Genomic DNA, 15,498 nt, shown 5'->3' with positions numbered 1-15,498 from the left:
CATTCTCAGTGGCTGTGAGGACTGAAAGCAATTTTTAGATCCTGTATATTCCAATACTCTGTATAAAATTAGGCCTTTGGAGCTTGTTCATGATCTCATCAGGAAGTTTGGGGGAGTCATCTACTATGCTTTATAGAGTTATAGGCATATGAAAATAGCCAGACAATAGTAAGCCTTTCAGTCTTTGAAGAGTTCTTTGGAGCAGTTAATAATAGCACTGAAAGCATTTCTATTTCTGTCACGGAGCTATAGAGAGAAAAGTCAGCACATTCGGCAGACTCAGCCAGGCTGCTGCGTGTCATGGGCCAGCATTACCATTTGCCTCAGGACTCCTCCATCTAATTAAGATTCTTAAAATTCAAAAAAATTTAAAAAGTACTTCAAACAGATAACACACACACACACACACACACACACACACAAAGGTTCTTGTTCTTCAAGTACGTGTGGTTCAGACACTCAGTACTACATCTTGGCTGGCAAGAGTTGTTCTCTGCTGATGGCAGAACATATGTTTTGGAAACAGAAAAGTGTGATATTAGTTTAAGCTGTTGCTTGTCTCCACTCAGTAATAACTTATTTTTTTTTCACTTAGTAATATGTTAATCTGTCTTGTTAGCGAAGTTCATTAAGGGCATGTGAAGAGAGGACTCCCAAAGGGAATGAAACACAGTTTAGTGAAACAGAATATCCTCCTGAAATTGTTTTAATAGTTGAGAAAGAAGAATAAAATCAATTTCTAGATCACAAGTCCTTGAGGCTAACAAAAACTATAGGAAATAAACTGAAGGGCAAACGAACCTATTTACAAAACAGAAGTTGAGTCTCAGATGTAGAAAACAAAATTGTGGTTACTGGGGGGAAAGAAGAGGGAGGGATAAATTGGAAGATTGGGATTGACATACACAGTACTATATATAGAAAAGAGAATAAGAACCTGCTGAATAGCACAGGGAGCTCTATTCAATACTCTGTAATGACCTGTATGGGAAAAGAATGTAAAAAAGAGTGGAAGAAAAAACTGAAGGAATGGGCTTCCCTGGTGGCCACTGGTTAAGAATCTGCTGGCAGGGCTTCCCTGGTGGCACAGTGGTTGAGAGTCCACCTGCCGATGCAGGGGACACGGGTTCGTGCCCCGGTGCGGGAAGATCCCACATGCCGTGGAGCAACTAAGCCCGTGCACCACAACTACTGAGCCTGCACTCTACAGCCCGTGAGCCACAACTACTGAGCCTGTGAGCCACAACTACTGAAGCCCGCGCCTACAGCCCATGCTCTGCAACAAGAGAAGCCACCACAATGAGAAGCCCGCGCACCACAACTAGAGAAAGCCCGCGCGCTGCCACAAAGACCCAACGCAGCCAACAATAAATTAATTAATTTAAAAAAAAACTGAAGGAAAACAGCTTCAGCTCTTTGAAACTCTAAGTAGCTCAATTCAGTAAACTGCTCATCTTTTAGGAAGAAGTTAATGAAGTGCAGGCAAGGCCTAGTGGAAGTCTCATCTCAGAAAAGTTGGCTACAATAAAAATACTCATATTCCCTGGACTGGTGATTATCGAAAGTGTTCCTTCCTCTTTGTCCACACAAGGCGGCCTCTCTAAACTCTATTCTGTCGGATACCAAACGTTCTCCTGCATTCATCCCCGCTCCTGACTTCTGCAGAAAGCAAGTTCATGTGCACCTAAACAGGAATGACTCGCTGAATCAGCCCAAATGGAAAACTCATCTGGGAACATAAGCTACCGCTGCAAATGAGCTGCCTTGGCCAATCCAAGGGATTAGTTGTGCTCTTCTTCAAAGAACAAAAGTTGAAACCCATGGCTCTCTGATTCAGGAAGCTCTATTTACCAACAAAGCGTTTCTTTCCAGCCAGATCGAACTCTTCTTCAGGGTAGGAAGTGATGGAGCCTTCTGGGGGGATGACAGCAGGAGTGGCAGCAGGGGTGGAGGGCTGGGTGGTGGCCGGCAGCCTTGAGGTCTCAACTTCATAATCTGAAACGATGTGACGGTTTTGTAATTGGGCACTTCCAGAAAAGGGGCACTGTGTGCCATCAAAAGATACCTTCTTAAGATTGATCTCTACACGAAAGCATGTACGCGCGCGCACCCCACCACTCCGTAGGATAAATGCTATGCCTGAACAGAATTTGTTGCTAACAAAACAGTATTTCCTCCCATTTCAGTCTTCTCGGAAAAGCAGCTCCTGGTAAAAGAAAGGAAGGAAAAAAAGAAACACAATGACCAGAAAAATGAGATTTTTAGCATCAAAGCTGGACAGAACCCTAGAATTCACCCAGTTTTGCAGGCTCCTGTTACTGGTCCGAGACCATTCTCTGCCTAAATAATTTTCCCTTCTAAAGCCATAAAAAATCCACATGAGAAAAGAAACTTGATTTTTTTAAAAATTTCTCTTCTGTGTATGGGCTTTTCTCTGGGGAGGGGTGTAGGATTAATCCTGTTCAGAGAACTAATCCGTTAACAAAAAAGAAAACTCTGCTTCCTGTCAACAGCTCCAAACCACAAGAAAGGTGCTATTTTCAAAGATGCTAAGAAAGCTTCCTTTGCTTTCTCACATCTGCTGTTTTTAAGTTCATTTTTTTTTTTTTTGAAAATTGGGGGATTAAACCACTACATGGAACAATCGTGATTGCATCCAAGGTGACATTATTCCCACATTCGTGATTTAAGAGCCTTGGAACTACAGACAGCAGCACGCAGGCAGAGCACAAAAGTGGGGACAGATATCCCGAGTGTCAAAGGCCAGCACTGTGGCGGGGGGGACAAGATTTCCACGTGAATTCCTTCAATTTTGGAGGCAACTTACAAAACACACAGAACAACTGCAGGGTCTTAAGTACAATGACAGGATTAGTTGCCATTGACGGAGTGACTGCTCCAGATGTCATGCAAGGCATGTGTATTCTTTATCTTAGAAACTTACCTTGACTTGAAAACATGCTATGATAAAAAAAAAAAAAAGAATATCAGCGCATCTAGAGCACTGCATTGTTTTATGTAATTAGAAAAGGAGAGAAAGGAAAGAATGAGAATGGGAAGGGTCAAGGCTGGAGGCTGAGACCTGGTTAAACCAAGTCACTTTACTAACAGTGTGGATGGGGGACAGGAGGCTCAGAAGGAAGCAGCTCCAGAATTTCTAGAGGAAGGAGGGGTTGAGAGGGAGGGAAAGCGGGGCGCAGGGAACTTGTCTGGAAGCTGCATCTGTGTATCAAGCACACTGTTCTCCTTTAGGTTAACCTGTAGTGGGGGGTAACTTGGAGGGGGACGGTATAACCACCCTTCCCTAAGCATTGCCACCCACCCCTGAGTTCTGAAGGAAACGGAAATTGAAGTCATCCACTTAGTCATTAAAATAAGATCCTCCCATCAGAAAACTATCCAAATTATGTGTCCAAAAACATTAGTACCTTCATCATAGATCACGTACGCCTCTTCCGTGGGCACTGCCGTGTCGGTCTCCAATCCTGAGAACTCATCTAGTGAAGGAGGAGGGGGGAAGGGTCAGCAAATGCCCCCGGGTTTCTTCTCAGCATCACGCCGAGGGCACAGTGATCCAGCCCCATGATGGTTCCAGGGGAATAAGCGCCCCCTGCCAGGGGCTCCTCAGCTTCCTCAGAAGGAAGGGAGTTGGAACCCAGATTTTCTCTCCTTTGTACTCAGAAAAGGGCACTGGGGTGCCCTCAAGGATCAAAACAAAGATACCTCCCCAGCATTCCCGACCAGCACAAGGGGCTGTTTCTGACCTTCCTCCCACCTCTGCGGTGCTCAGGCTCCCCCTGGCCCGGGATGTTGCAGGCCTGAGAACAGGCATCCTGGGAGAGCAGAGAGCGGCAGCTGGTACCCAGGATGGGGACAAAAACCCTCCTTCCGGGAGCTCCTGTGTTCATGGCACCCTCATTCTCTCCACCCCCTGGATCTTGCCACTCGCATGTTCCAGAAGCAGGGTGACCTCCTGCTTCTCCTCTTTTCCAATCTGGCTTCACTGCCCCTCTAAGCTCCCACCCTCTCTCACCGACTCAGGAGATAAATCCGTACGGATTAGACTTCTTAACTTGCATATGAAGTTTGGAAATAATATTCCAGTGATGACAAACTTCTTTACAAACGGGGAGGGCTTTATTTACAAACCCATGAGATCTATTATGACTGCAAAATTATCCTCTAAATGCAATTAATACACTTTTATATGTGCTTTTTTGATGTCTTCCAGAAAGCCCTAATTATAAGAACCATTGTTAAAATGACTATTATTAATGACTGAACTGACATCACGAGCATGGACGACAACTTGGTTAAGAAAGGTGAGTGAAGGCAAAAAACACATTTTTTTTGCGTCCACCATCTGGGTCCTTTCAGCAGAAGCTTTTTTGAGAAGGTGGGAGGAGATCAATATATTACTTCTCAACTTGTGGGAGGAAAACGCAGCTGCAAAAAGGAGACCGTTTCTTTGTAGCTGGCAAAAATTTTGAGGCACCTTAAAAATTCAGAGGAATTCCTTTCTTCCTTTTGACCTGAAGCCACAGCAATTATACAGAACTCTCAATTCAAGGCACACTTAAAAGGCAGAGGGGGTGTGAGGGGACAGCAAGCAGGAACCAGGATTTATCACTTGCCCTCTGGGCATCAGGCACTGTCACATATATATGGTTCGAGTTAATCCTCACATAAGATAAATGGGGTTCATTATACCCACTTCTCAGCCAGGGACACCAAGGATTTAAAACATGCCTGGAGACACACAGCTGGTAAAGGACAAAGAGCTGAAACAGAATTGGACTTGAAGGCCTTGGCTCCAAAGGCTATGTTCTTTATACTTCATCAAACTGCTGCCACTGTTCAGAAGTTGGACTAACCAGTCTTTTGCTTGTAAACCTTAAGGCATTTTATTAGAATCGTCATTCTGCAGCATAATGAAAGGGGAATTGAGAAAGTATACCGACCCCCTTCACTCAAAATATTACAGGCAACAATTTTGAATTGTTTTCTTGCTAGGAAATCATTGATCATTCCTGAGAAATACACCAATGTAGTCATTCTACTAGCCTTGTCTGAGCCTACTTTGAATAACTTCATGAATGCGATGCTGCCGAAACAAACTCCAGCAGCCGAGGACAGTGGCAACCTTGCCTCGCCTGTCTGGCCCCTCTGCGACGAAGAGCCCCGCATACACCCGAGGCCTGTGACGTGCCCCCCACCCGCCTCACCATGGAGGTGGTGATGCGGGGGATGTTCTGACAGGGCCAACGAAAGTCAACAAAGAGAAGTTGTAAATGATCTGCCTTTCAGGATGGGCATTTCGAGAAAAACGATTAGACGCGATTTTTTTTAGGTCATTCCAATGTCAATATGTCTGGATCCAAGAAGAATGACTTCTGGGCTGGTTTAAATTAGACAGTTCTCAGGCTGACACCACCTAACGTGTGGAGTTATCTGGCTGTTGTTTCCCAGAAACCATTTTCCCCCGTGTCCATTTAACTTTCAAGAATGTAGTCTTGTTGTACCTCATTATCAGCTCAGGTTCATTTCCTTTCATTATTATTTTTGGTCAGGTCAGAATGAATAAACTGTACAATTTTTGCATCCTAGAGTGAACGAGAAAAGGGCAAAGTATAGGGTTTCTTTCATGGATTCCTGATACTAAATACAATTCCTTGAGGAGCTGAAATGCTCTGGTCCAGCACCCGGCCACAGAAACGATGCCTTTCACCTGCGAACTTGGATCACTTCTTGAGATGAGTGACAGTTAAGTCTTCTGGCAAAAGTAAACATCCTACTGAGTGATCTAGTGCTCCTCTTTTTGTTTTAAGACCAAATAAAGTCAGGCATAATTTTTCTAAAATAGCACCATCTTGATTCCAAGTAAAAGAAACTTCCAGATGTAATGAAGTAGATTTACAATTTTGGGGGAAAAGCTGACCCTCAGAATTTGCCCCACCTGAATGCTTTTGAAGCATTTGGAGCTACATAAAACTGGATGTTTTATAAGCCAAACCAGAATCAATGTCAAAAGCTTCCACCTCTTCATATAAAAGTAGCTGCCAGCCACCAACCATGTGGTACTCAAGTTTATTTTCTTGAGTAGTTTATCCAAACAGTCATGAAAAAAAATGAGCACAAAATGTTCGGGTCTTAGCTCCAGAGATATTTTTTTAAAACTGTAAAAAAGGTTCTCATTAGAAGTTTAGAGAGAAGGTAAATTCCAGCCATTTGAAACCCAAGGATATTTGCAAATTATTTGGTTGGTCCAGCTCAAGTGAATTTTCAATTATTCTGTTTGTATTTTCTGTCTTGAGAGTGAGCTGTGGCAGGAGGGAACTGTTTTCCACAATGATTGATGTTCTTCTAAAACATGCCCCAAGGTCATGTTACAAATTGTTGAAGACGTTCAGCTGGCTCGTAACACTTTCAGACACACACGATACCATCAGATCTGCTGTCGAAATGAAACCTGAAAAACAAGGATCTCTGGTAAAAGACTTCTCAGTAGAAAACAGAGAATGCCTATGGCTTGGGGTATGGTGTAGATATCCAAAGATGCATAATTAGGTACCATAAGGAATCTGAGATGAAGCAGAGGACGCTGCCTCTACTGCAAGGAGTTTATTATTTAATAGAGAAGTCATAGCAAGCAAAAAAGTGTGCGTGCGTGTGTGCGTGTGTGTGTGTGTGTGTGTGTAAGAGAGAGAAAGAGCACCAATATGCTGGAAACAAGCATATAATATATACATCTATGCTTACAGGAATATGCAAACAATATGGCCTCTATAACAAATGCTTAAATTACTGGAATGAGTTAATGACACAAGGTTATTCCCAAAACACTATTTTAAAGCAGTGTTTTCAAGGGAAAGAGGGGCATGATTTAACCAGGGGAGCCAAGACTAAGAGATGTGAAAAGATGATTTTAAAATTGGAGTGCTAGAAACAAAATGTTAGGACTGTGCCAATGGAAGATGATGACAAATGGTCGGCTATATGGGGGTTGAAGAGGGGACTCTTGGAAGGGCAGGTATTCTCTCAGGGGTCACAACACAGGTTCTAAATCATCATCCCTACAACAGCAATTTCAGGTTACTAGGTTGCAAAGTGCCATGGCCAAAATTTGCTTGGTAAATAAATATTGGTTGTATACACATGGAGCCCCAGCACTTGTGGGTGTACATTATAAACTGAACTACAGTTGTCCCTAGATATACACTGGGACTTGGTCCAGGAGCCCCTGTGAATACCAAAATCTGTGGATGCTCAAGTCCTTTTTATAAAATAGCGTAGTACAAGGAATCCAAGTTTGGTTGAATCCGTGGATGTGAAACCCACGGTACGGAGGGCCCACTGTACACCGAATACAACAAAAAAAGTACTTGAGAGAAAACACGAACACGAGAGCACAGCAAGAGGCAGGGAGACACGGTGCAGGTGGTTCTGGGAGTGAAGTGTGAGGGGGAGAGTTGGGACTGTCGCTCCGCTGACATCAGCATCTGTCCTGAGTCTCATTGTCCCATTTACAGGATGCGTTTTTGCAGGTCGAGGCCACTGGAACGTGTTCAACTAAGAAATGGCAAACTCTACTGTACTTTATAGATAATGCAGAGGATTTTCGTGAATAATTTTGACTGTGATTTTCTAATTACAAGCCGTCTTTAGAAGCTAATTCCCCCCTAAGATGCTCCCTTCCACCTCTACCCCTCTCCAGGATTAGCCCTGACAGTTGCATTCCAGTGGTGGCTGAAGCGGGGACTATGCTTTCTATTTCTCAGGCAAGCGCCGTGCTTGGCTCAGAGTCTCATTCAAGGAATGTGTGTCGAGCTGCACATCTGGATAGGAGGCTCATGGAAGCTGGTGTAAGGAAGCCCAGTAAGGAGTAATAATTTGAGTGTTGGGCCCATAGGGTCAGCCTAGCAAGGGAGGTATGAAGTCTAAGAAATGTGACGGAGGAAGAATCGGTGGGAACCGATGAGACCTGACAACAGAGATGAGAGAACAAAAGGAGACACGAGACACCAAAGCCTCAGGCCTGGAGAAACGGATCTTTATCCCATCTTGCTCTGCCATAAAGATAAACAACTTGGTTTCCTAATGAGAGGGAGCTGTTTCTACTGTAATTTCAGGTAGATTGTGCATTAGATTGTGAGGTTTCAGAGGCACGGCTATGTCACCGACTTTTCTATGTTTCCCACAGAACCCAACCCATGTGGTGATTAATGATCATTTGCTGACATTATTTTCCAAAATTATGAATGAAGCCAGAACAACAAAAACAAGAGCTACTCCATCCTCTTCAAATTACCACACGGGATTTCTCATAATGAAATCACTGTACAATGATAAAGAAACACTTATCAAATGAATTCACTAAATCAGGGTTTATCTAGACACAAGACTTAATCGTGCTCACTTTCAATTTCAGAACCTATACACAGAAAGTATAAAAAATAGCTATGTCACCATCATTAGTTATTAGGGGACTATGAATCTAAACCACAATGAGATACCACTTCACACCCACTGTCAATGAAAAAGACAGATAGTAACAGGCGTTGGTGAAGATGGAGAGAAACTGGACACCTCATACATTGCTGGTGGGAATAAAAATGGTGCAGCTGCTATGGAAAACAGTTTGGTGGTTCCTGAAAAAGTTAAACAGAGAGTTACCATTCGACACAGCAACTCTACACAAGAGAATTAAAAACAGGAATTCAAAAAAAAAAAAAAAAAAAAAGAACAAACCTGAACACGAATGTTCATAGCAGCACTAATCACAATAGACAAAAGGTGGAAACAACCCAAACGTCCATCAACTGATAAATGGACGAAATGTGGTCTGTCCACACAATGGAATATTAACCAGCAATAAAAGGACTGAAGTACAGACATCTTCTACAATGTGGATGAGACTTGAAGACAAAGTATGCTAATTGAAAGAAGCCAGACACAGAAGGACACATTTCACATGATTCCATTTACATGAAATGTCCAGAACAGGCAACTATAGAGACAGAAAGTAGATGAGTGGTTTCCCGGAGTTGGGAGGAGCAGAGAATGGGGCGTGACGACTCATGAGTATAGGGTTTGTTTTGGAAGGTGATGAAAATGTTCTGGAATTTGAGAGTGGTGCTTGTTGCACAACTCTATGAATATGCTAAAAACTGTACACTTTAAAAGGGAGAACTTGATGGCATGTGATTTCTGTCCCAAGAAAGCTATTATTAAAGATGTTTTTAATAAAAACAACTATGATTAGAATTAATACTAGGAATGAAATGTTTAATAAAGTTGTTAGTGGAGCAGCAGAAATAAAGAAGGTAAGCCATACAGAAGTATTTTTAAAATCATAAATTATAGTACTTCATGATATTGTTTGAGGATGATAGGTTGCTCTCCCCAAATTTAATTTTTTTTCCAAGACTTTGTACTTATTTTCAGAATGCTGTCTAGAGGTAAATTATTACTTTTTTTTTTTTTTACTACCATTGCATTTCTTTTTTATTTATTTTTATTTTTTTATTTTTATTGGAGTATAGTTGCTTTTAGAGATAAATTATTACTAACACCTGGACACTAATTTGGCTTGGGCTAGGCTATCAGACGAATGGACAGGAGTGAAGTAAAAAATACACATCTCTATCATGATCTGCAAAGAAAAGAAGAAACAAAAAATACCAAGAAAAATATTGACTTTCATGCCAACTAAAAAGCCCCGAAATGCAAAGAACATGCAATAAGGCCTACATCAGAGGAGACAAAAGAAAATGTAAAATATTAATAATAATAGTAGTAGTAATTAGAACCAAATCCAAAATAGTCACTCTTCTGTTTACAACCAATTATTAAACAAATATCTGTTCTAATTATACTTCAATTAAAAAAACTAAACACATCAACCTATGCAGAAGTAAGGAAGATACATAATATTTTCATACCAGAAACCCAAAGGTAAATTCCAATTCGTACTCACTGGGTTAGTTGGTAGTGTGAGAATTTTCTTCCCAATCATCCTCTTCTCCAGTGTGTTCCTTGTTCTTTGGTGTGAATTTTTCAGATATGTCAAATGTTCCTGTTTCTTCGGAACTTGTTCGTGGAAAGACTAACTTCAAACAGAATTCCCAGTTTGGAGACAGCATTCATGTTCAAACTGATTGGGTTTATGAGGTGAATGATGCTATGTAAGAATTCGGGGCATGAGTGTGATTTCCTGAAATGAAGGGTCTTCACTCTGCGTTAGCTTGAAAAGACAGAAGCTTGACAGTCTGCATTGCAGTTCATTTCGACCCGAGGGAATGGGGGTGGGTTTGCCTCCTCGAGCCTGAGGCAAATACAGGACGACACAGCAGGGGCGCAGGGCAGCCCTGGCTGGGTGCCCCAGAGCAGGGAAAGGGCTCAGTCTTAGCCAGTGGACGGCCCCTGCTGCCACGCAAGGATGAGCATTTTCCAAAGGGACTACTGAGCAAGCGTGCTTGGGAAATGCTACTTTACTTGAAAATTCACATTGAGACTATTCCACGGTTAGAGTCCAACAGTAAGAAATTCCTTTAACCTTGTTTACAGCACACAGCTAATCACAGAACCTTTTTTTTAAAATTACTATATAATTATTATTATATTTTAATTATTATTATAACAAGTACTAATCTACTAATATCCAGTGGGACACACTTTGGGAAGCACTGGTCCAAACTGACAATGTCCCGTGTTTCAGCCAGAGTTTTGACTGGGGTGGTGACAAGGATTGCCAGATAAAACAGAGGATGCCCACTTAGATTTGAATTTTAGAGAAGCTTTCATATAAGCACATCCCACGCAATATTTTTGTTTGCTGAGTCTGACCACCCTAGTTGTGACACAGCGTGGTCAGTAAACCCCGTGAACTACAAGCGCCTGCAGCTGCAGCTCCACTGTGCAACCCGACTCACCGCCCCACAGTCTCTGCGGCCCTAGTCGGCAACGCAGCGTGCCATCACGTGAGTTACCGGTACAACGAAGACGGTTACCTTCCTCGGGGTGGCACTCCGGGATCCCATCTGAGCCCACGACGAGGTTGCCATCCTCGTCGTGTCGCTCCAGGGTCCCGGGGCGACAGGTGGGGATGCGGGCGGTGGGCTCGGGGGTGGTGGTAGTGGTGGTTGACTGTGTAGTGGTTCGGGTGGTCGCTGGGCGCGTGGTGCTGGTCGTGGTGGGCCGAGGGGGCGTGGCGGTCGGGGGTCGCGTGCTGGCGGTGGAGGCATGGGTGGTTGTCTTGACGACCCCCAAGCCCACCAGGGGCTTCCCTCCGAGGCTCAAAATGGGCTTATCCTGGGGGCCGGCCAAGGGTTTGCCATGTCGCCCCTGCCCGAAGAGGGGGAGGCCATCGGGGCTCACCACGGGGGTCCCTCCCAGATCTGAAACAAAAATCAAACAAAAGCTGTGCAACAAGGTGAAAGGACACAGGGAAAGCAAAAAGCAAGCGGAAAATGTCTTCTCAGAGGCTTCTATTTTCATCAGTAAAAGGCAAAGAAATAATTAAAGGGACATCAGGTGAGGGAGCAGTATCTGCTGCTATCCAGAAATTTCTAGGCTATTTATATTATCCATTACTCTGTACTACCTTATATAAATATATAAATATTTCATTGCTATGCCCCATTACCTGCAATAACTCGAAGTCTCCAGTAAGGAAAGTAATTCTTTCCCCCTCTTCATTCCTACCCCTAAAGACTTAAGTGTTACTGTGGACAATAAGGTGGCAAACTTATTCTGTAAAGGGCCAGAGAGTAAATATTTTAAGCTTTATGACACCACTACTCAACTTTGCCACTACAGGGCAAAAAAGCCACAGACAGTACACCAACAAATGCATGTTTCTATGCTCCACTGAAACTTTATGTATGGATAGTGAAATGTGAATTTAATATAATATTCACATGTCACAAATATTATCATTCTATGATTTTTTGGCAGTCATTTAAAAATGTAAAAACTATTCTGAGCTCCCAGGCTATATAACAACAGGCAGCAGACAGGGTTTGGCTTTAGAAGCTGCTTTGCTGACTCCTGCTCTCGGCTGCCCAATTCCAAGAATGAAGTCAAGAGCCACCTTTTCTAGAGGGTGGAGTCTGTAAGAAGACAGTTGGATCAGGGAAGAAGCTAAGTTCTGCCCCCTTCTGAGGCACCTCCTTTCCACATGGCTCAAGGGCCCCCATTAAAAATGAGTAGGGGGCTTCCCTGGTGGCGCAGTGGTTGAGAGTCCGCCTGCCGATGCAGGGGACACCGATTCGTGCCCCGGTCCGGGAGGATCCCACATGCCGTGGAGCGGCTGGGCCCGTGAGCCGTGGCCACTGAGCCTGCGCGTCCGGAGCCTGTGCTCCACAAAGGGAGAGGCCACAACAGTGAGACACCCGTGTACCGCAAAAAAAAAAATGAGTAGGAGGAGAAAGAGAGAAGATGTCACTCTACAGCTAAGTCAGGACACTTTTGTTCCTTAAAAAACACTCTCACTTACCCACAATGGTTCGACCATCTCCTCCTAGTTTAACTCGAAGGGGATTTCCTTGTGAATCTTGGAGGTACCTTCCTTCTCCGTTCAATACTAACCCACGATCAAGATCCACGACCTAAATCCATGACACAGATTAAAGGATATATTGAACATTTCAAAATGTTCACCTTAATCCAACTACATGAACATATGTGAATAGGAAACATTATTTTTGTCAGCATCATTCATAAGGTTTAATAAGAATAAAGTACGAAACAGTCACATTTCATATTATAATTGCTTATCTATATAATATGTAAATTGTTTTAAGTTTCTCAAATATTCAAAAGATGTTCAAAATACTTTTACCATTTAATATGTTGTAGTATGTAAAAAGTAGGAAACAACCTAAGTGTTCATCAACAGAGGAAAGAGATTAAATAAATTATGGCCCATCCATCCAGTGAAATACTATGCAGCCAATGAAAAGGATTTGGAAATTCTATATTTATTGACATATCCTGATGCAGACTTAGATTATAGGACTGATTAGGTTGCAGAACTAAAATATATTCGTGTATATAAACTTAAAAGTGCAGAGAGAAAATTCTGGACAGATTATATCCCAAACTGTTAATAGGGGTTATTTCTAAGAAGTGGTTTGGGATGCTTATCTTTTTCATATATTTCTGAATTGTTTTAACTTCTTGCCATGAACATGACATGTTTCTATTTGGCTGTTAGTGTTAAAAATCAAAGTTGCTATAACAAAACCAATTTAATTTGTAATTAAATTGCCTAGTACAGTATGCATGAAAATTTTTCATATTCTAAGGAATTATAAAACTTGAACAAAAGGTATTATTATCTCTGTTAAGAAACAACTCATGCTCTACACTGTTGGTTCTCAAAGTGTGGTCCTGGACCAGCTGCCCCAGCCTCACCTGGGAACTTGTCGGATATGAGAATTACCTGGCCCTACCCAGACCGCACTGACAAGCCCCCCAGGGATTCTGATGCTCACCAATGTTTGAAAACCATGACTCTGCACAATCAGGCCATTGGAGGAGCCCCTGCAAGCAGGCCACTTTGTTGGGTGCTGTCTCAGTAATTAAAATAAAACTTATTTATATAAACCCTACTTTTGAAATCTACTCCATACCGTTTCAATTCAAAATTGTTTATAATGACACTTTGCTTTAATATGCATTCTTCCTTCCATAAATTTCTGTTCCTTTGAGAAATGATAAAATGGATCTTTAGGTCACCTGTGACTGAAAATTCTTTGAAGTTCTTCAGTATGTTTTCCTAAACCTTATTGTTTTAAATGGGAAGTTTTGACTGGGAATTCTACTATAAATAATTTTTTGAGTCTCCGAAAAAATATTTTAAAACTCTGAACATTGTAAGGTGTTCTGCCTGTCACCCCCAACCCACCAAAAACTCCTAAACATTTATCTTCACCCCAGGAAGTTAAAGTCATTTAGCTTAAACATACATAAAGCACTAATTCTTATTTTTTATTTTGGTCAAATTGTTGGAAGAGTCAAAAGGTGATCTGATAAAAACTGCCTATTTGGGGCTTCCCTGGTGGCGCAGTGGTTGGGAGTCCGCCTGCCGATGCAGGAGACACGGGTTCGTGCCCCGGTCCGGGAAGATCCCACATGCCGCGGAGCGGCTGGGCCTGTGAGCCATGGCCACTGGGCCTGCACGTCTGGAGCCTGTGCTCCGCAACGGGAGAGGCCACAACAGTGAGCGGCCCGCGTGCCGCAAAAAAAAAAAAAAACAAAAAAAACTGCCTATCTGATTCAGGGATTTTTGGTTTGTTCAATTGTTTTTACCCTGCTTCCTTTTACAAAGGATTTGAGACAATTTACAAGAAATATGTATACTCTTTAATCGAACAATAACAAGAAATAAAATAAAGCTGTCAGGCAGGAGTGGGAAAACAGAAGTTCATTTGAGAGGCTGTGCTTCTGTAACTGGTTGGCCCAAACATTTGTGTGACCTTCCTAACCAATCAAGGCAAATGGGAACAAAGGCCCACGTCTGACCTAATTAGTTATGAGAAGAAAGCAAACTAGTTAACTCAGGAGAATCAAGGGTTTTTCTGAGCACTGGAAGAAACAATATAGTATAAGTATATTGACATACAAGTGGTTAAAACTAGAGAAAAAAAAAAAAAGACCGCTTCATTTTTTATTATACAATGCCCACCATTTTTCTCTTCCCAACAGCATGAAAATAATCGGTATGTGTAAAGAAGTTTACCCTACCCACTTTGTTCCTTGAGGGCCATTGATAATTCTTTGTCCACTTGGTTTTCCATTACTACCAGGAAGTACTCTCCCTTCTGCATTTGGTCTTCCATTATAACCTACACAGTACAAAAAAAAAACAAAAAACAAACCAAAACAGAAACAAAAAAAATCCAACAACAGAACCTGGTAAATTCATCATTCCTGGAAAGTTGGCTTCATACCAAACTATATGTAGTAACACACCTTTTCAAACAGGAACACTAAACAGAATTTTAAACCAATAGCTCAAATATATTAGATAATGATAGTCTTAAATTGTGACTTCTTCATGACAAATATGAATGTCTATGAAAAGTATGGTGAAGTCACAGTTTTCTGACATTACTGGGGGAATAAACATGTTCAGCCTAAGTAAATTTTCCAGATAAGGCTTAAGACCTTAAAGCTAGTAGCTGTAGCTTTATTTTAGCCAGTTGGAAGGTAGAGGGAAGGAGAGTTGGAAGGATGGGGAAAATTCTCTCTAAAGTGTACGAGATGCTGTCCTGCTCTCCTCCACAGATTCTACTTAACATGCCCACTATTTCTAGCTGACTTGGGTCCCGATCGTCAATTGCAGAGCATAAGCCCACAGAGCTGACTCAAAGCTTGACTTCAGTGGGCTGCTTGAGAAGTATTTGCTCAGAGAGGAAGTGGCAGGCCCAGCTGGCTGGCCTTAGTTGCTGTCTGTCTGCTCCTTGCACCGGCCCTCTCTCTTCACCTCATGCC

General features: G+C 42.4%; 1 protein-coding gene across 1 annotated transcript in view; it reads right to left on the bottom strand.

The window, feature by feature from the left end:
* The window catches only part of FNDC1 (fibronectin type III domain containing 1), a gene marked incomplete at both ends in the record, with an annotated part of 97,568 nt that overhangs the window by 19,505 nt on the left and 62,565 nt on the right, over positions 1 to 15,498 (bottom strand). The window contains 5 exons of the mRNA XM_079716660.1: positions 1,852 to 1,995; positions 3,429 to 3,497; positions 11,010 to 11,396; positions 12,497 to 12,608; positions 14,749 to 14,849. Coding sequence (XP_079572786.1) covers positions 1,852 to 1,995; positions 3,429 to 3,497; positions 11,010 to 11,396; positions 12,497 to 12,608; positions 14,749 to 14,849 — 813 coding nt within the window. The remainder of the gene's footprint in view (positions 1 to 1,851; positions 1,996 to 3,428; positions 3,498 to 11,009; positions 11,397 to 12,496; positions 12,609 to 14,748; positions 14,850 to 15,498) is intronic.

This window comes from Hyperoodon ampullatus, assembly GCF_949752795.1.
Source record: "Hyperoodon ampullatus genome assembly, chromosome: 12".
Lineage (NCBI taxonomy): Eukaryota > Metazoa > Chordata > Mammalia > Artiodactyla > Ziphiidae > Hyperoodon > Hyperoodon ampullatus.
This window is presented reverse-complemented; position numbering and strand designations above follow the sequence as displayed.